The 19,237-nt window shown below is 50.5% G+C and overlaps 2 protein-coding genes across 2 annotated transcripts in view; one reads left to right on the forward strand and one right to left on the reverse strand.

The window, feature by feature from the left end:
- Positions 1-1,765: 1,765 nt before the first annotated feature.
- HIGD1B (HIG1 hypoxia inducible domain family member 1B) lies at positions 1,766-4,156 on the forward strand. Its single transcript, XM_059048855.2, is given in 6 exon segments — positions 1,766-1,846; positions 1,924-2,078; positions 2,706-2,839; position 3,002; positions 3,486-3,596; positions 3,915-4,156. Coding segments are annotated over 5 exon segments (447 nt in total). The 5' UTR covers positions 1,766-1,846; positions 1,924-1,978; the 3' UTR covers positions 4,016-4,156.
- Positions 4,077-19,237, reverse strand: part of EFTUD2 (elongation factor Tu GTP binding domain containing 2) — a 34,095-nt gene continuing 18,934 nt past the window's right edge. The window contains exons 12-28 of the mRNA XM_059048834.2: positions 16,451-16,514; positions 15,962-16,052; positions 14,360-14,495; positions 12,796-12,923; positions 11,427-11,620; positions 10,380-10,491; positions 9,828-9,968; positions 9,074-9,175; positions 8,022-8,104; positions 7,395-7,481; positions 7,043-7,169; positions 6,750-6,837; positions 6,011-6,129; positions 5,779-5,873; positions 5,167-5,320; positions 4,879-4,986; positions 4,077-4,547 (exon numbers count right to left, since the gene is read on the reverse strand). Of these exons, the coding sequence (XP_058904817.1) occupies positions 4,452-4,547; positions 4,879-4,986; positions 5,167-5,320; positions 5,779-5,873; positions 6,011-6,129; positions 6,750-6,837; positions 7,043-7,169; positions 7,395-7,481; positions 8,022-8,104; positions 9,074-9,175; positions 9,828-9,968; positions 10,380-10,491; positions 11,427-11,620; positions 12,796-12,923; positions 14,360-14,495; positions 15,962-16,052; positions 16,451-16,514 (1,925 nt within the window). The 3' untranslated portion in view covers positions 4,077-4,451. The remainder of the gene's footprint in view (positions 4,548-4,878; positions 4,987-5,166; positions 5,321-5,778; positions 5,874-6,010; positions 6,130-6,749; positions 6,838-7,042; positions 7,170-7,394; positions 7,482-8,021; positions 8,105-9,073; positions 9,176-9,827; positions 9,969-10,379; positions 10,492-11,426; positions 11,621-12,795; positions 12,924-14,359; positions 14,496-15,961; positions 16,053-16,450; positions 16,515-19,237) is intronic.

Raw genomic sequence — 19,237 nt, forward strand, 5'->3', positions numbered from 1 at the left:
TCCCACATCTGGCCTAGTGCATCGATCTCTGGAGAATTCAGGCCACTGCTGGGACCAGGAGAGGCAGCACAGGAGTGTGTGTGAACGACTGGGAGGAGAGTTCCCATGGACGCTGGGGATATGCGGAGGCCCTGGGGAGATGCTCTGACCCTGGGTCTCTCCCTGAAGCAGTGAAGGCTAGGGAGAGAAAAGAGAGACATCAGCTGCTGGACACATTTCCAGGGCTGAAAAGCCCCTTTAGGACAGACACACGGGCTAGGAGAGGAACAAAGGCGTGGGAAGGAGTGGGACTCCCCACAGTGCATCCGATCTTTCTCCATTTCTTAGCAAGAAGCTACTTTGGAGCCAGCCAGACCTAGGTTCAGATCGTGACACTGCCATTTACTAGCTGTGTACTCATGGATAATTCATTTAGCCTCTCAGAAGCTCAGTTCCTGGTCTATGAACAAGCTGCTTCTTACTGTGTAGAATAGTGGAATGGTGTGAAATATAGATACTTGAAATAGAATAGGTGTTAATGCCTGTCGTTGTCATCTCTGTATCCTGAGTGAGCATCACCCCACAGGCAGTATGAAGGGGTCTGGAGATGTGAGGGAAGTCCCAGTTGTTTCAAACTCCTGGACAAATCTCTTGGCCCAGAAAACATCCTTGGAGGGATCAAGACCAAGACCAGACAGCCCGTCTCTCATTAAGGCAGTACAACTTGTGGGAGAGCCCAGGATCTCTACCTATCCTTGCCTCTATATTCCCATCTCAGTTCTCCAACTCAAGTCCATCTCTGATCCAGCCACTTACGTCCGGTCCGGAGGAATGAAAAGACTGAATTGAGGTAAGGGCTGCCCTCCATCTTCAATTACTTTCCAGTGCTTGGAGCTCCCGCCTGGAACTCAGCAGATGGAGCGTTAAGACTGATGCCCTGTCCTATCTCCTCCCCTCTCCATTCCTGACCTCATAGTCTCCATAAAGCTGGACACTGCTTCCCTGACCCCATAGTGGCAGCTCCATCATCAGCCCTTGGCTGATTTCAAAACAGCAGACACTGAGCCCTGGCTGGGCTGCTTGCACTCCACTTTCTAGCAGTCCCCTAGGGTAAGCACCGGCGTGCTGAGGACCTGTGGGGCCAGCAGTCTTTGCTCCTGCAGAAGAGGAGAGGTAACTAGGAATAGAAGTCACCTCAAGCAGGGACTTTGTCTCGTGGTTAGACTTCGAAGGCACCCGGCAGGCAGAACCCCTGGTCTAAGGACCAGGACTCTGGGACTCCATCTAGTTTTTGATCAGAGCAGACATTTACAGGGTTAGCAAGTAGAGCCATAGGGGTTCCAGCGCAGGGATAAGGCAGGGGGTTGGTACCTGCAAAGAACCTGTCAAGAGATGGACTTAGAGACAGGGGAACAGCTCAGGGACCAGAATTTGTTCCATTAGCCTTCACATCCAAAATCTACACAAAATTATACAGAGATCCATGCCTAATCGTTTCAGTCTCTGGCTCTGGTGATTCGGTAACCAGTGCTGTAACACTGTCTGGGATGGCTCTGGCTGCCTAGGGCCAGATCTTCCTCCCCAGCTCCATCAGGGACAACTATCACAGACTCAAGGCCAGTGGGGGACCCAAGGTTAAAGGCCTGTTCCTCCCACCCTCATCTGTGGATTTTTCCAGCTGTTTTTCTTGGCCCAAGGATCACACCCGTAGGGACACAGATGGTAGAGGGGGAGGCAGAGAAAAGAGTGAAGCTGGAATGATCTGGGCAAGAGGCAGATGTTGGGAGGAAGAGATGAAGAAATGGCTCCAGCCATCTGAGACGGGACACCCAGGACATCTTTTTAAGTAGTGTCTATGTTGGGCATGGTAAGAGAGATCTCAGCAGTCCACTTCTTCCTTCCCACCCTTGACTGGGAATTGGAGTTCTTCCTGCCTCCTTCTAGGACTGGTTTGAAGCAAGCCTAGGAGCCCCAGCTGCTAACGTCTGGGGGCAGGATCATGTCTGCTAACAAAGGCTGGTGGGCACCACCTGAGGGTGAGGACAGCATGTCTGAGAAGTTCCTGAGGAAGACCAGGGAGTCTCTGCTGGTGCCTATAGGTGAGTGGGAGACGAAGGAATGGGAGGCGAGGAGGGGGCCTTCTCTCAGAGAACGTGTCTCCTAGTCCTTTCAAAGAATGAAGCACAGAACTCAAGTGGTCCTACCCATCGAATTATCAACAGCTAGAAGAGAAGTGAACCAACAGCAAAGGTGCCGAGGGACTAGGGGCCACATCCTGACAATGAAACGAAGGAGGCTGGATGGCTGGATGGCTGGAGGTGGCAGCCAACCAAGCGCATGGGATACCGACACCAGCGTCAGGATGGGCAGGAGTAGTTTGGGGTCCCCCAGGGCTCTCTTCCCCCTGGTCCTGGGAGGTTAGAAAAGCTGTGGGGGCCGGCAGCAGTTGGAGAAGAGCTAAGGGGGGGTGGGAGAGTCATGATGATGGGCTATCTGCACAGGGAGGAGGGGAGTCATTGGAGGGACGCACTTTGTAAATATCTTTGAGAAGAAACAACTCAACATTCGAATGATAGCCTCTCCTCAGCCCACTGCCAGCCCCAAAGCAGCAGCAGGAAGGCAGCTGATTATCCAGATGCCCAGCCTGCCTAGTGAGGTGTCTCTCACCAGGAGAGCGATGTACTTGGTGACTGAGGTCCAAGGGCTCGTGTTCTCTGCCTACGTAGGCTTAGGAGGCTGCGTGGTGATGGCAGCATACAGGATTTACGGGCTGAAGGCTCGTGGTTCCACCACCACGTCCACACACCTGACTCACACCTGAGTGGCAGCACAGGCCTGTGCTGTGGGTGTGATCATGCTGGTGAAGTCGCTGGTGGGGTCATGGGAGAACGAGGGCAAATCTGATTAGGCAAAATCTGGCTGTGAGTCCTGACAGTTAGGGGACCATGGGTTCAGTCCCTGTTCCCTATACCAGGCTCCACAGCAAGTCCTTGGTGAGGCCCTCATACCGAGTCAGTTTCAGGGTCCCCTGCTTAATTTCCTGTGTTCCAGGGGAAGACGCACAGTCTGTTTCGTGAGTTTGTCCTAGAAATGAGAAAAACCACGCAGCAGAACCTATGCTGAGTTTTTCCTCTCTGGACCAAAAGGCAGACAGCTACTTACGAGCTGTGCAACAGCGGACAAATCTCTTTCTCTCACAGTTTCCCCACGTGCGACACGATGATAACCACCCCAGCTTGCCCCCCTCGTGTACTGCCGTGAGGTTTCTCAGACAGATAATACACGAGAAAGTACTCTGTGAAGTGTTAAACGGGGTGTTTCCCCAGGCTGTGCGGCCAGGTGTTTGTAGCAGCTGTGGTGACCTAGGGCGGAAAGATAAGCAGCAAAGCTGGGCTCTCAAGGGGAAAGCTAGTGTTGGACCCCCAGGACTCTGGGACACCTGAGAGCGCCAGAGGATGGGTGGAGGGTTCGATATCATGGGGCCTTTTCCCTTCTCCCTCACACAGGTGCGGGGCACACGATGTACGGAGACCGCATCAAGAGAACCGCGTGGGACGCTGGGCAGAAGTGGGGCTCCTACAGGCCTGGGGCAGTCAGACCTCTTCGATCAACGCCCGGTACGCACCAGATAAAGGAGTCGGAGGCAAATCAACTGTCTCTTCTTCACACAGGCGAGAGCAGAGTAAGGGATTGGTGGTGGCTGGTAGGAGGACTTAGAGCAAAGGGCTGGAAATCAAAGAGTTCTGGCCCCCAGCTCCAGGGCAAGGAGAATCCTCAGGGGCAGAGGAGGAGGTGTAGCCCTCGGATCCCAGAGACCCAACGACTCCCAAGCCCCCTCAGGTGCCATCCACCAGGAACAGGAGCTGGGGACAGTAAAGAGGCCTCAGTGCTCATGGGAACACTGAGGGAAGAGGTAGGCGTTCCTCCCCCCACAGGCCGCCTCCCTGGGGACCGGGCAGGAAGGCTGCAGCTGGGAGCAGAGTCAGTGAGGCCTCATGGGGGACAACACAGATCCAGATCCCAAGCGCCAGGATGAGCCTGTGCCGCAGGGAAGGGGGCGGAGCGGTGGGGATGAAAAGGACGGAGCAAGGCAGAGGTCAGAATGTTCTGTTCATTTATGAACCATGTCTAAGGTCAAACTTTTATACAAAAAAAATAAAATAAAAATCCACGTAAATCCTGAGGACAGGGCCCCCTTGGGCTTCAATACTTCCATCCCCTTCTCCTTCCCTGAGCCCAAGCTCCTCTCTGTTCTCTGGGAATGGAGCCAGGCAGAGGCCGCAGGAGGAACCAGGAAGCCAAATGCTCCTCCCTCTGGGTTGGAGGCCTGGAGGCTCTGGGCTTGTTAAGGGCGGCCACAGCAGTCCCAGACACGCTCTGACAGCACGGAGTCCAAGTCCCACCAGGTCCTGGCTTCAAAGTCCAGGATGCAGCCCAGCACAGGGAGCAGGAGCTGCCAGGGGTCCAGGTGCTCACATGGGGTAATTGAGCACAACATCCTGCTTGGCGAGCTCCAGCAACATAGGATCGTCGAAGAACTTGCTGATGCTGACGTCTTCACTCAGGCCCTGCAGAGTGGGGCAGATGCAAGGATGAGCCCTGCGTGACCGAGCTGTGCTTGAGTGTGGGGAGCGGGTGGGGGCCAAGTGTTGGCTGAGCTGCTTCGGGAGCCCTGCCTTTAGGGTACCGTCCCAGGGCAGGGGAAGGCGCTCCCTTCCCAGGCACGCGGCCCCGGGTCTGGTTGCCTGAAGCCTATACAGACCGTGACTCTCCAAACTGTGCTGTGAAATGCTTTCAGTCTTTGGGAGAAGGGTCCAAAAGCAAGAAATGAAGAGAGATCCAACTCCTGGCAAGACCCTTGGGGGTAGAGGGATGGCCGTGGGTCTGAGGGACACGTACCTTCCTACGACGGGTTTTGATCATGAATTCTCGGGCCAGGTGGGGTGCTGGCTGCGGCTCCAAGGGACGGATGACAATGCTCTTGTCCAGAGGATCACCGGGTACAATCTGAAAGGCCAAGTGGTTTCATCAGATGGTCCAGGCCGACCTCGCAGAGCATCCGGCCTAGAAGCAGGGCCCTTCTCTAGGATGCTGGCGATCCCCCTTGGGGCCTGGAGAGGAACAGGTCACAGGGGATGGCCTTGCAGAGGTGCGGACCACAGCGGCCAGCCTGCACTGTTTTCTTACCTGCCAATGGTGGAAGACAGACAAGGAAAAGGCCTGCCCCTGCGTGTGAGTCCGCAGATCTGTCTCAAAGCCAAAAGAGTCGATGGCGGGGATGAAAGCTTTGATGGTGTAGAGAGGGGAGCCTGGGATGGGCGCATCCTGAGTCACATGCCCCCTGAGACATAAAAACAAAGGCTGAGTCCCTAGTTCTGAAGAGGCCAAAAGCAGAAGTCGTGTACCCCCAAATGCTGACCATCAGAGAAAGAATAACCACAAGTGCGCTACAGAGGGCAGAAACGGCTCTCGGCATAGTTCCCTGTGGAAGTCAAAGGGGCAGCAACCTCTGGGCAAGAGTGCAACATTGACGAGACAAGGACCTGTAGACATTCCCACCACTGACTCACCCCAGGAATACTTGCCCCAGGAGCTCTCTGAGGGGGGAGCCCAAGGAGAAATCTCAAATTATAATCTGTGGTAAGGCTGGGGATTGCCTCATTCCTTTCCTACTTCCTTCTAAAAACCTTGGTTTCAGGAGTGGAGAGTGTGGGGTCCAGTCCCTCCTCCTCCACAGCGAGGTTCCCTCTTGCTGAGCTTGTGCTCGCTGCCCCGTCCCTTTCGTGCCTGGCGGCTCACCTGCGCCTGGCCAGGACAGTATAAACAGCAGAAACACAATCTGCAGGGGCCTGGACCTCTACGAAGTAGTAGGGCTCCATCAGACGAGGGGTGGCCTGCGAGAGAGCCAAAAGGAAGGGTTCCTCAGCTTGGGGAAGGCTGAGGACCGAGAACCCGGGTAAAGGGGAGGCAGGGGGACAGTGGCCTTGAGGCCCCCTTCATGCGCTGCAGCAGGACAGCCCCACCCGCTCACCATGAGGAAGGCAGAGTAGACGACTCTTCTGGCCGTGGGGATGATCTGGCCCCCGCCCCGGTGCAGGGGCTCCTGGGCAACCACTGCATCCAGGATCTTAAACTTGACATTTCGAATCACTGGAAAGGAGAAGGGGGAGCTGACTGCTGAGGGGCTCTGGTGCTAGTCAAGGGCGCACGGGCAGAGCAGCAAGGAGCCTCTTGCAGCACTGCAGCTGTCTTGTAGCCATGAAAGATATGGTACAGAATCAGCCTGCAGATATGCGTTCTAATAGCACATGCGGAAGTGTGAAGGTAAGCATATGTTCTCAGTGTTGGTTTCAGGCCACGTTCAGACAGCATAAAGTGTCCCTAGAAGTTTATGTGTTTCTTTTCCAGATATTTAATTATTTTGGGATGTTAGAATAAGTTCTAGGAATTGCACATTTGTCCCTACTAAGTCCAATCCTGGTCTATAAACCACTCCAATCCCATCCCCGATACCCTTCCTGAAACACATTCCAGAAATGAGGAGCAAATGTCAATCTAGACGTGACTTCCATTTCTAAGATGTACCAAGCAGTAGCACCAGGACGGGGAAGGAGAAGAGAGGAAGCTGGCCCAGGACATGGGAAGGTGCTGTGGGCCCCAAGCTGCTTCTTTTGCCGGGTCCCAAAGATGAGCCCACCCCACTTCATACACCCAGATGCAAGGACCCTAGAGGCCTGGGGTGGCAAAGGCAGAGGCGCTGGTGGACTTACACTCATCACAGAGGGGCCCCTCCCTAGTTCCCCACTGGAAACCTTGAACGATGCTGTCCTTCACCGAGCCGAGAAGAGCCTTGTCCACCTGCACAAAACATGAGGGCCCCTTAGCAGTCACCCTGGCAACAGCCAAAGAGTTTACAGGGAGGAGGAGGTAGGTACACCAGTAAAAGGATACTCTTCTTCACCAGAAAATACAAAATACTTTCGGGAAAAATAAGAACACTTTGTAGTTTCTTCCACTCAAGAGCTAAGAGGAGGCCACATGGCTTCCATTAGTTCTTCCGTACCTCAGAGGGCAGGGTATCATCCACCAGGATGTTGGGGCCGGTGGCATCAGGGCCAAAAGCCCAGATGGAACGGGCAGCCAGCAGATCCCAATCGTACTTGGTCTGGAAGAACTCTCCCAGCTTCTTCCTGGGGGACGAGGAAAAAATGGTCATGTCAGACAGTTCTGTGATTGCCCGTTTCCGAGGCCACAGACCCTGCTTTTCTGGATGACAGTCGCCTCAGCCTACCTACACTGTGCTAGGACCATGACGAGAAGGCGGAGACAAAATCAGTTCCTAGAGGGAGGGATGCATCGTGCTAGAGACTCATCAGACAAGCTGTTCGGCCCTGGAATCAGAGCCATGTTCTCACCTGTTCCACGTGATCTGGACCACCTCGTTCTCTATGTCCTCCGCGAGGCCCTTCTCAAGCGGCTCAGCAATCATGGTGATCTTGTTCCTAGTCAGAAAGGAAATGCATAATGAGGAGGGTCAGCAGGTTGACCCTCTAGTCAGAAAGGAAGGGGGTTCTGAGCAGGGTCAGAAGGGTTGTTCCTAAGAAAGGGTGACAAAGGCAAGAGCTAAGGCAGCAACATCAGTGAAAGCCACAGGAGCAGAGTAGAGCAAAAAGGACTCATCTTCTTACATTTGAATCTATCACTCTTTAAAAAAGTAAAATTTGGGGCATTTTTTAAAAAAAGCTTTAAACACTATTAGTTATTAAACAGTGAAACAGTAGAGTTGCTGCTAGGGAAAAGTTTAAGATGGTCATATTATACAGAGAGAAAAAGTGGCAATTACGAAAACACCGGGAGTAACTAAGGCAAAGAATTCCACAGCACCGTGTTCAAAGGCATAATGAGAGGGCCGGGGTAAAACTCAAGTATCCTTAGCGCCCTCATCCCAAGACTTAGGGGCCTCTATCTGTGACTGGGGCAGAGTTGGGGGCAGGGGAAAGCGACCCCTGTGCGCCCCAGGGTCACTATGGCCCCCAGCTTACTTCTTATTGGGCGTTTCAGCAAAGCACTTGAGGGAGGATGTTTCCACAACTGTCTCACAAAACGTGACAACGGGGTCAGCCACCTGAGAAACAAAATAAACTGTTAGGCAAGGTCTAACTGTTGGGAGGACAACCTTCTGCCAAAGGGGATTCCAAGGTTCCCCTGACGCTACCTGTGCGAGAACCCGTCTTAATCAGCGTTCGCGACAAGTACCACAGCAGGCTGAGGCCAAAGTCTGCACCTAAACTAAGAAGCCTGGAAAACTTAGTGTAGTGCACAATTTATGTTCCTGAGCCAAGAGTAAGTGGAGATCAGTTTAGGGCCTAAATGATCGTCTCCCAAGGTATCTTTCAACATCCATACAGCCGTCCCACCAGCATTCACTGAACACCGTGGGTCTGTCAGAGCTCTGCCTCGACAGACTGACTGGCGAGCGCCTGTTCCATCCTCAACTCACGACCTCGGGGCAGCACAGCTCCTCCCGGAAGCCCCCACACGGCCTTCTCCCGGAGAAACACAGCGTCTTCTACAGCACCAGCCCTGGGCTAAGAGGGGCACTTGAGGGCACTCACTCCCACGACTGCCACCCCACCCACGGCCCTGGAGAAAATGTGTGTCCACTGAGACCAAGGCTGTGCGACGGGCAGTTTAACTGAGGGGCTACGTTAAGACCTCACCACGAGTCCAGAAGAGCCAGTCTCCACGCTCTCCTCGAAACCATCCACTCTGAGCCCTAATCACCACAGATGGCTTAGCTGTGCAACCATTTTCTTAACAAAAGATCAAGAATAACTTTGGCTTGGGAGCCTTGACTCTGAACGTTCGACACTGAGAATAACCCCCACCGAAGGAGGCAAACCGGATTTCCAATCCTTCCCACACAGGGAGCAACAGGTCATGCTTTTCCCACACAGATCTCCTCCCCTGGAGCACCCTTTTCCCCTTGGGCCTTGCTGGGGACTCAAGGGTTTGGCTGCTTGTAACATCAGCCTGGAGCTGTGAGCCGAGCTCCTGGCCAAGCCGGTGCCAGAGAAAGGAGAGGCTGCGTTACCTTGATGTCTATCTCCGAGTACATCTTCCGCAAGTCGTGCATCACACAGTCCAGGTAGAGCTCCCCAGTACCCAGGATCACGTGCTCACCAGATTCTTCTACCTGAAACACAACGACCCTGGTGGTCACAGCCTGGATTCTCTTGTGGCAGCAACAGCAGACAGAGATAGCATCAAGGCTAGAACCCAGGAGGAGGTGCCCAAGCCCACTATCAGAAAAGCCACTGGTCAGTGTTGGTTCCAGCCTCTTCAGGAAGGATCAGTGGGGAGCAGTGACCTATGAGTCAGTCCTCAAGACACCTGGACCACTGAGCACAGTGCTAGTGGGTGTAAGGTCACGGACTGAATCAACATCTTAGCCATTTAGGGAAAACCCTGCTCTGTCTGAGGATGTAAGCTGACCCTGTAGCCCTGGCCAACTCCTCAGAGAGCTATGCTGGCAGGCTCAGAGTGACTCACTTTTCCCTGTGTGTTTTCTGGAAAATCAATTCAAAGTGTACTTTCCAGGAATCACCTTTCCTATCTAAAGATGCTGTGTAAGATGCACACACACGCGCATACAGGCTCATACACACAAATAGGGGTCCTGTACTGCCTTCAAGTGACAATTAACAGACAAGGACCATTCCCTGATGTAGGCTGCCGGAAGCAGCAGATCAGAGCCACCCGACGGACACGAAGCAGCGTGCAGCACAAGCAAAGAGCCCTCAACCTGGGCACACAGAGCTCAGCAGCGACTGCGGCCTCGGGCCTACCTTGGTGGTGAGGGACGGATAGCTCTTGTTGACCTTGCGGAGGCCGTCCAGCATCTTGGGCAGCTCAGAGGGGTTGACTGGCTCCACAGCAATCTTGATAACAGATGTGGTATTGAACTTCAAGGGCCGGAAAATCTGAGCCTGAGACCCAAAATGCAGAGCGGTGAGGACACCTGGCCTGAGCAGGCACAGACAGTGCAGAGGGCAGGGAGAAGCTGATGACCTGCTGGGGAGCGGACTATCCCCCACAAATGGAGCCAGGGCGCTGCCTGGAGGCAACCTGAAGGGCCACTTATTCCCACATATGTTGGCAGAACAAAAAGAGAAGGGAAAGAATAAAAGGATCCCTTCTAATTCCTAGCATTCAGTACAAGGAGAATCCAGCAGGGTCAGATGTGGAAGGCTGAGCCCATGCTGCGGCCTGGCAGCAGGAAGCAGCAGTGACTCCGGGGCTCATCCCCTGCGTGTTCTGCTTCTTGTTGCTCACGTGTGCTGCGGCTCCTGGTGACCCTCTAGCTTAAGCCAATCTAGTTGCCTCTTCCAAAACTCTACCTCCTCATTCCCTCGGGGTTCAGTTATGGTCGCGGTCTTCACAATTGGTTGATCAACACCTTCGATCAGGACCCAGTTGCCAGCAGGAACACGGTTCACTTCAATGTGGTACCTGGAGCAGCATCCAATAAGCAGCAATGGAACTTGGGCAGAGTATTCCAGGGTACTTATTCATTCCATAAAAATGTACTGAGAATCTGCTCTGTGCCAGGCGCTGAGCCAGGAGCAGGGTGAGCAAAACAGATACGTTCTAGCAGGGGAGGGATGCGATAAACAATCAATCATACAGCCACACGTGTGTGGTTACAAACTGATGCATGCCATGAAAGAAAAATGCAAGGTATAACATGAGGACAAAACACGCAAATCTAATTCCAGTTAGATGTTGGTAGTAAGCAAACCACTGCCCAAGGGGTAGAATGTAAGGAGATGCCAAAAGCACCACAGAAGATACTGCAACTCTCCTAGCTCTTTAATTTTCTTCTGCCTTCTAGAGAATGGGGTGAATGTGGAGGGAAAAGGGGCTGATGGCAAGGACAGCCTCGGTTCGGCTTTCTAGCTAAAAAGCCAAACTGATGAACTGACTAGCAGCCCAGAGACGCAAGCGAAGTTTAATTCTGCAGACTGGGATGCTACAAGGGATCCAGCAAAGTCTTTATTACCTTAGTCAAAAAATAGTCAGTAGAGTTGGGAAATTAATTTCTTTGGGAGGAAACATAAAGGTTATGATTTAAAGGACACAGAAGAGGAAGACAAGATTAAGATGAGTGAACATGGAAATCCTGCTACAAGAGTTTATACAAACCATTCAAAAGGCAAAGGCAGGGCTCCTGGCATTATCCCAACAGTAGCTGCCTTGTGACCCTAGCAACCTTGGATAGTAAGAACCAGAAGTCAACAGATCTGCTGAAGGAGTGTCCATCTTCCCCCCATCATAGGGGGCCAGGCAGCTACTGTGTTTCCAAGGAGGACCACCCCTTTCAGCTCGCTGGGGCAGTTCCAGTGCAGAGGCCCAGGCATGCCCCTAGGGACCCTGGTTGGCAGTACCTGGCCACGGAGATCCAAAGGCGGCCCACGGTGCATATCTGGGAGTCTTCCTCATCCTCCAGTGTGTAGTTCTCCCCCAGTACCTTCACAGGCTGCCCAGCATGGATGGTGCCACTTAGCACTCGGCCAAAGGCATGAAACTGAACTCCATCATCTGTGCTGTACATCTTGGTAGTATGGCACATCAGGGGACCCTGGAGGTGGGGACAGAGTGTAGCCTCAACCACATAGACTCTCTGGGTAAGCACCACTGTTTCCACCTTCCTTGTTAGCAATGAAGTGAGCTCCACGAGAAGGCAGCCCAGACCGAGAAGAAGATGTGGCAATCTTCTGGGAAAATTCCAACCAAGGCCCACCCCCTGCTTAGTTAATAGATGTCACAGGCATAGCAAAAAAAATCTTCCTTTTTCTTGTGGGGGATGAGGGAACTGCGAAAGAGAAGCAGGTTTAGGATGGTAGAATGGCACTTTTTTTTTTTTTTTTGCAGGCCTCTCACTGTTGTGGCCTCTCCCATTGCGGAGCACAGGCTCCGGACGCGCAGGTTCAGTGGTCATGGCTCACGGGCCCGTTGCGGAGCACAGGCTCCAGACGCGCAGGCTCAGCGGCCATGGCTCACAGGCCCAGTTGCTCCGCAGCATGTGGGATCCTCCCGGACCGAGGCACGATCCCGTGTCCCCTGCATCGGCAGGCGGACTCTCAACCACTGCGCCACCAGGGAAGCCCCCAGAATGGCACTTTTAACTTGCAAGATTATAAGACTAAGTTGCCCCAAATTTCCTCCAAAGAAGTAACTCACAATTCTCACCCGGCTGTAACATTTATGCCAAGAAACTACATTGCCTAAGGAATGACTGGGAAAGATTTTTTTAAAAGCCAGGACTGGGACTTTCCTGGCGGTCCAGTGGTTAAGACTCCGCACTTCCACTTCACGGGGCACGGGTTCGATCCCTGGTCAGGGAACTAAGACCCCGCATGCTGTACGGCAATCAATCAATCAATCAAAAATTAAAAGGCAGGACTGACGAGATTAGTTACCATTTGTCGAATCTTTACTACCTGTCAGGCACCATGCTAAACACAACCGTCACACTTGCTTAATCTTACTTACTTCTCATAACTACCACATACAAATTATCATCATCACTTTATAGACCAAGACCCTTAGACTCAGAAAGCCTAAACAATGTTCTCAAGATCACACCAGCATTAGTGGTGACATTGGGCTTTGAATTCAGGTCGTTCTGACTACGCCCACTGGGAGGGCCATGTAAGGATGGAAAAGAAGGCATTACTCCGGGACTGGAAAACAGTATTCCCCAATACAGTAGGGGACGGAAATCAGAGAACCGGCGGGGCCACGCTCCCTTACATCAGGGTCACAGTCGCTCATGGCCTCGCCGAGGTCGGAATCCACACCTCCAGTGTAGGTGTGCTCGATCTTGGGCTTGGCGCCCACCTTTGGAGAGGGGATATGCTGCACACACATGTCCACAAAGCCTGTGGAGGGAGAAGACAAAGCCGTTACTATATACTCTCATAGGGGAAGGGAGTGGGGAGCTCTGATCCACTCATGATGGTCAGAAAACTAACAGTGAGGGGACCGCTTTTCAGCTCTCAAAGCTATGGTCCTATGATTCTAGGCAGAAGTGATACCCTGTTTCCTGGGCATATGCTGCTAAGAGATGTGGAATCACACTGATGCCAGGGAAGAGCAAGAAGCAGGTCTAAGTGCTTCCTTGGAACTTAGCGGACAAAAACTTTAATGTATCTATATCAGTCCATGACCTTTTACTGAATATAAGCACTTACTGAGCACTTACACAAAACTAAATAAGTACCCCATTTCTTCTTTCTAGATCTACTTAGAACAATCTCCGAATTGACTCTTCCCTTTGGGAAACACTGCATTACGTTTCTGTTCAATAAGTTATCCTGGGGCTTCCCTGGTGGCGCAGTGGTTGGGAGTCTGCCTGCCGATGCAGGGGACACGGGTTCGTGCCCTGGTCCGGGAAGATCCCACGTGCCGCGGAGCGGCTGGGCCCGTGAGCCATGGCCGCTGAGCCTGCGCGTCCGGAGCCTGTGCCCCGCAACGGGAGAGGCCACAACAGTGAGAGGCCCGCGTACCACAAAAAAAAAAAAAAAAAAAAAAAAAAAAAAAAGTTATCCTGTTTTTCTAACAACCAATAAGCCATACAAGAGAGAACCTCCACTGGCACCTTGGGGTGCCTAGTATGTCTGCTTTTAGTGGGGATCTCCTATGTCAGATTGATGACCAGCCCAGAATGAACCATTAAAGTTATGCACTTTAGGGATTCAGATACCTAATTCCTACCAGACTCGGAATCAAGAGATTGCTGAGAGGGCCCTTAGCCAGCACCTTTTTCACTCCCTTATTTACAGATGAGAAATTAGCGTGCCAGAAGGATTGAGTGGCTGGCCCGGGATCACCCCATGGGACAGGGCCAGAGGAGGATTAAGACTCAGGTCTTTTCCCAACCAGTCTGGGGCTTGTTTTACCACAGCACCTACCTTCTGCGTGACTAAAATACGAGAAAGAGAAGCTTGGGGGAAAGAGAGATTGGAGTCTATAACCCATCTCCCAAGTCCCAGCCTGGGGCTTTTCCCACTGTTGTACCACACCCACGTGTCCACCTTCCTGACTGCCCTCTGGCAAAAATACCTCAGAATCTGCTTCCCCATCCCCTTTACTTGCATGCTCCTCCTGGTAGGGAAATTTAATTGCTTTTGTTTTCCCAAGATAGAATTCTTGGTACCATCCTCTAAGCAAAGCAGCTAGGAAGAAACCCAGGTGCCCTGCATCCTGACCTGCAGTTTACTTAAAAGAGCCTCAGATCTCCAAACACCACTGTGGGGTAAGGAAAAGGTCCCCATGATACATGTGGAGGAAATGGTGATGACGACGAGCTCCTTACCTGTGAACTCGCCAAAGAATTTTTTGCAGACCAGCCTGAGCAGGGGGCGGATGTTCAGCTTCAGCTCCTCCTTGGTCAGGTGGATGCCAAGCTCATCCAGGGTCCTCGGGAGGCTGGTGTCCACATCACCCACGACCTGTGACAGTAACAGACACCATGTCAGCTCGAATGATAGCCCCAGTGTGGTGGTACAGAGGACAAGGGGGGGCCAAAGGGCAAGAGGAAGGGTCACTGCACTGGGTTCTCTTCTACAGGGAGAGCTCTTGGCAAGGATAGCAATTTGGTTTCAGGGAAATCTTTGGTACTTACACTTCAAACCAACAGTGGGTGTAGCAAGCTCAGTTAAATGCCCACACCAGCCAATAAACCTGGCCCTCTCAAACGGACTGCTGTCAGTGCTGCCCCCTGGTGTCCAAAAAGCAGCATCTCATCTCACTCAGGAAATCCCTTACCCTTCCTTCCCTAGTTAGAGACTTCTCAGATTTAGAGGATCACTGCACTGGAAGGAACCAAAAAAGGTCACCTAGCAGTCCATCGGCTGTCAGGATGGGGCCAAGCTAAATCATCCTCAGCAGACTCAAGGTCTCTAAGGAGACGGACTCTATAAATTTCTTCTTTAATTCATTCCGGTCTCACACAAGATACGAAGTATTTTCCAGCACTAATAAATTTTAATCGTGGTACTTTGTCTTGTTGCTATGTTTTACTATTTTGTCAGTTGGAATGGCCACACACATTTTGTGTTATTTGTGTGTGTTCACTGTGCACAGTGCTTATTAAACACTTGCATAAACACCTAACAGTCAAAGTATAACTGTCTTGGGAGAAAGGTATGTATGAAAATTCCTGTATAACATTATTACCCTTTTAGGTAGCACAAATTCATACAAATGCAATGTTATATTCTTTTCTTTGCAGCATCCCACATGTTTGTTTGTTTGTTTACTAATTTTCATTGGCGTTTAGTTGCTTGGAGCATCCCACATGTTTAAGTACATCATTACCACTGTCTGATGCATCCTTTTCAATCTGACAAACATCACATTCATACGTGCCCAGAATCGTCATGAAAATCAAGCTCATATAGCCATTCATTTAATGGCTGCAAAATACTTCATTTTATGGGGTGTACCGTAATTCATTTAATCAGACTCTCACCAAAGAACACATATTTCCAGTTTTTTCCCCTTTTCCTGCTGGTATAAATAACGCTGTAACATATATTTTTTTAAAAATAAATTTTTATATGTGTATAAAAGTAAAAACTAGAGGATGTTCATGTGAAACAATTATATCTAAGTTAAATCCCCATAACTGAAACTATTATTTCTCAAGTGTCACATTCTTTCAAATAGTTAAAATCTTTGTACATTTCTCCAGGCTGTGCCTTTTCTTTTCTATCTTCCCCCTCTACTCTGATCTCAGCAGCACTTGCAGGACCGTAGTGTTCTAGATCCAGAAGACTGGTGACCAACCTTCCTCATACTGAGTAATACAAAACTGATCAGGTTCAGGGGCAGCGGGAAGACCAAGTTCACCAGCTCTTCCTTCCACCTTGTGCTTAGAAGGGCAGACCTGAGCCAGGGGGCCTGACACACTCACCTGAGCGAGGATCTTATAGAGGGGCTCCAAGATAAATTCCACGAAGCTCCTCTGGGAGCTGCTGGTTGGGGCCTTTTTGGTGAACTTTCGCCTGAAGAGATCAAGAGTTATGGGAGACCCAGGAGGGAGAAGGCAGTGTCACCAATCCCAAGGGTGTATTTCCTAACTTCTGAATCTGGGCAAGGCCAAGCCGAGGGGAAGGAATGTGTGTGATCATGCAATCTCCAAACAGAGACTCCTGAGAGGGCATAGGTTATGGAGCTCATGAATGCCTGGGCTGAGCTGTGGAGACTTCAAGGGAAATGGCCTCTCACCATGTTAGAGCTCATGAAGCCGGCTCACTTAGAGGAGGAAAGATGGTAGTTCACGTCTAATAGATAGGTTTTTAAAAAAGTAGGTTTTAATCTTAGGAACTCTTTCTCTGTCTGTCCGCACTTACTGGGAAAATGGATCACGCCTCTAGAGAGTCACTTCCTGCACTCTACTTACGTCTTGGGGTTGAAGTAGATGTCACCCCAGAGTCTTTTAGCAAATTCCTGGTAGTTAATGTCACCTATAAGAGAAGTCATACGATTATAGTCTACCTAGCAAAGTACTGTTTAAAATTGTTTCATGTGCCACAAGTGGTTTCTAGCTGAGGAATTCTTGCACCTTCCTCTCCAAGGTCCAGACATTTGCTTCTACCCAGGCAGGCAGACAAGGATACTGAGGCACAAGGGACACGACTGGTCCAAAGTCAACAAGGAGATGCTGGGGCCAAAATGAGCACTCAGGTAGCCCCATCTCCAGCAAGCCTATGACTGAGCCATGGACAAGGGTACAGTTTATATCCTTTCCTTTGATGCAACAGGCTCAACTGCCTACATGCTATCCTCTGTGTGCACCTATTACTGCCCCTTCCTGCAGTGGATCTTAGTAGTTCCTTCATTCCTTCCTGACCCACAGAAGCTCTACTCTGCTGCCAGTGTGGGCCACCTCCCAGCTGCAGCACCACGCTGAGGCTCCGACTAGCCCTCCACCTCTAGGAGGCACACACCCAGCCCTCTGGAGAGAAAACACCAAGGCTAACTGTTGTGTCATCTTTTACCAATTGATATTTTTAGTTTGACTGCAACTGCTGATCCTCATCAGACTGAAGCAAGCAATTGTGGCTTTTAAGATTCAAAATCTTCCGAGTCCAGAGCTCCTCTAATATTCAGTTAGATCCCTGATATCACCAGCTATCTCGTGGATGTTTCTAACCCAGACGTCAGACTGCAATCTCTTTCTCGAGAAGGCATAGAGGAAATTCATCACCTTTTCCCTAAAGCCACATTCCCTCCGACTTTTCGCTCCCTTTCAGTGACGCCATCATCGGCACTACAACCAAGCTCAAAATCTCTTTGTTGCCCACTTGGTTAATTACCACATTTCCCCTTCTTTCCCACGTTATTAGTTACTTTAACCCTCTCTCCTCTGTGAACCGCTGTTTCCTTTACACACCTCTATTACTGCACTTAACATACACTGCATCATCATCACTGGACTGAGCTGCCCGAGCACTCCCAAGAACCGGGCCTAGTGTGTAACAGACGTTTAATATATGCTTACTCAAAGAATGAGTGAACACCTCTCCAGCCCGCCTGCCCCTTTTCAATCTTAAAGATAACATCCAGCCAATAATCACAATCCTGTATGTGCATATTGGTGAAAATGTCTAAATAAGTGTCTCTTCCCTCATCCTTTCCTCTCTCTGGCCTATCTTCCATCAGCTTTGCACATATCACCCCACCCCAATCTTTACTAGCTCCTAACTGCCTACAGGATAAAGTCTAAATTCCTTAACCTCGCACTCCAACCGTCGCCAGTGTGGTCCCAACCCAGCCTCCCAGTAGTTTTACTTGAACTCTTATCCTTGATGGAACAGTCCACTATTCCTGAACAGCCGCCCGTGGGCCAACACCACCTGCCTCCGTGCCTCCTCTCCCAGCCCAGCGAGTCTGGACATCCTGGCTCCCTACTCTCCACCGTCAAAGCCCCATCTCCTTCATGCAGCCTCCCCTGGGCCTTTGGAGCTCTACCTGCCTACGGCAGCCACCAGGCACTAAGCCTACACCACCTTATACTGTCATTCATCACTGTGGGATTCTGTCTACCCACTGGATGAAGTTCCCAGCAGTCAGAGATTACTCATCATGCCTTGTATTCCTAGTAAGAAGACATGGTATCAATTTTGGCAAGATGATGTGATTAAAAAAAGCACCAAAGTTGGGCTTCCCTGGTGGGGCGGTGGTTGAGAGTCTGCCTGCCAATGCAGGGGACACGGGTTTGTGCCCTGGTCCGGGAAGATCCCACATGCTGCGGAGCGGCTGGGCCCGTGAGCCATGGCCGCTGAGCCTGCGTGTCCGGAGCCTGTGCTCCGCAACAGGAGAGGCCACAACAGTGAGAGGCCCGCGTACCGAAAAAAAAAAAAAAAAAAAAAAAAAAAAAAAAAAAAAAAAAAAAAAGCACCAAAGTGGATTCTAGTCCCAACCCCATCAGTACGTTCTGTGTCCCTGGGCACAGTTTTCCCACATGTAAAACGATGGGGAAGGACTCAGTGATCTCTGATTCCTTCCAGCGCTGACTTTCCAGAAGTCCATACGTGGCTTTTCATAATGATGCCGGGGCTCACAGCTGGCTTCTTTGGAAACTTAACAGTGGGTTCGAAGGGTGAGTAATAATCTCTCCTGAGGCTCAGAGCCATTTTCAGTCAGAAACTGAACCGTCAATACATTATAATTACAGAAACAATCTTGGATTTTGCTTCATATGTTGATACAAAGAACATTCAGAAACAGAACCTGGAACCTTGTTCAGGTGAATTTCATTTACTGTCTGTCCATCTATATAAACATTTTTTTAAAAAGAGCCATTTGGAAACAACCAAAATATATGTCTAATGATGAGAAAGCGAATAAGTTATAGTACATCTATACAGCGGACTAATAGGCAGTTACATAAAATCATTTTTATCATAAATTTAAATAGGCAAATTATTATGATCTAATGCTATGTGAATATTTATCTTATGCTATTATACTATATGTCTATATATAAAATATGATCTCTTTTATGTAAAACACGGAACTGATAAAGAAGGAACTACATCAGAATGTTTGCAGTGGTTATGGTAATGAGGTTATGGGTGAATTTTGTTTCCTTCACATTTTACTATATTTCCCACTTTTCTAAATAAGGATGCAATAAATAGGTACATATTTTTAAAAAGACCAAGTTTTAATTGGTCCATTATTT

The sequence above is a fragment of the Kogia breviceps genome, chromosome 19 (assembly GCF_026419965.1).
Source record: "Kogia breviceps isolate mKogBre1 chromosome 19, mKogBre1 haplotype 1, whole genome shotgun sequence".
In the NCBI taxonomy this organism is placed as follows: domain Eukaryota; kingdom Metazoa; phylum Chordata; class Mammalia; order Artiodactyla; family Physeteridae; genus Kogia; species Kogia breviceps.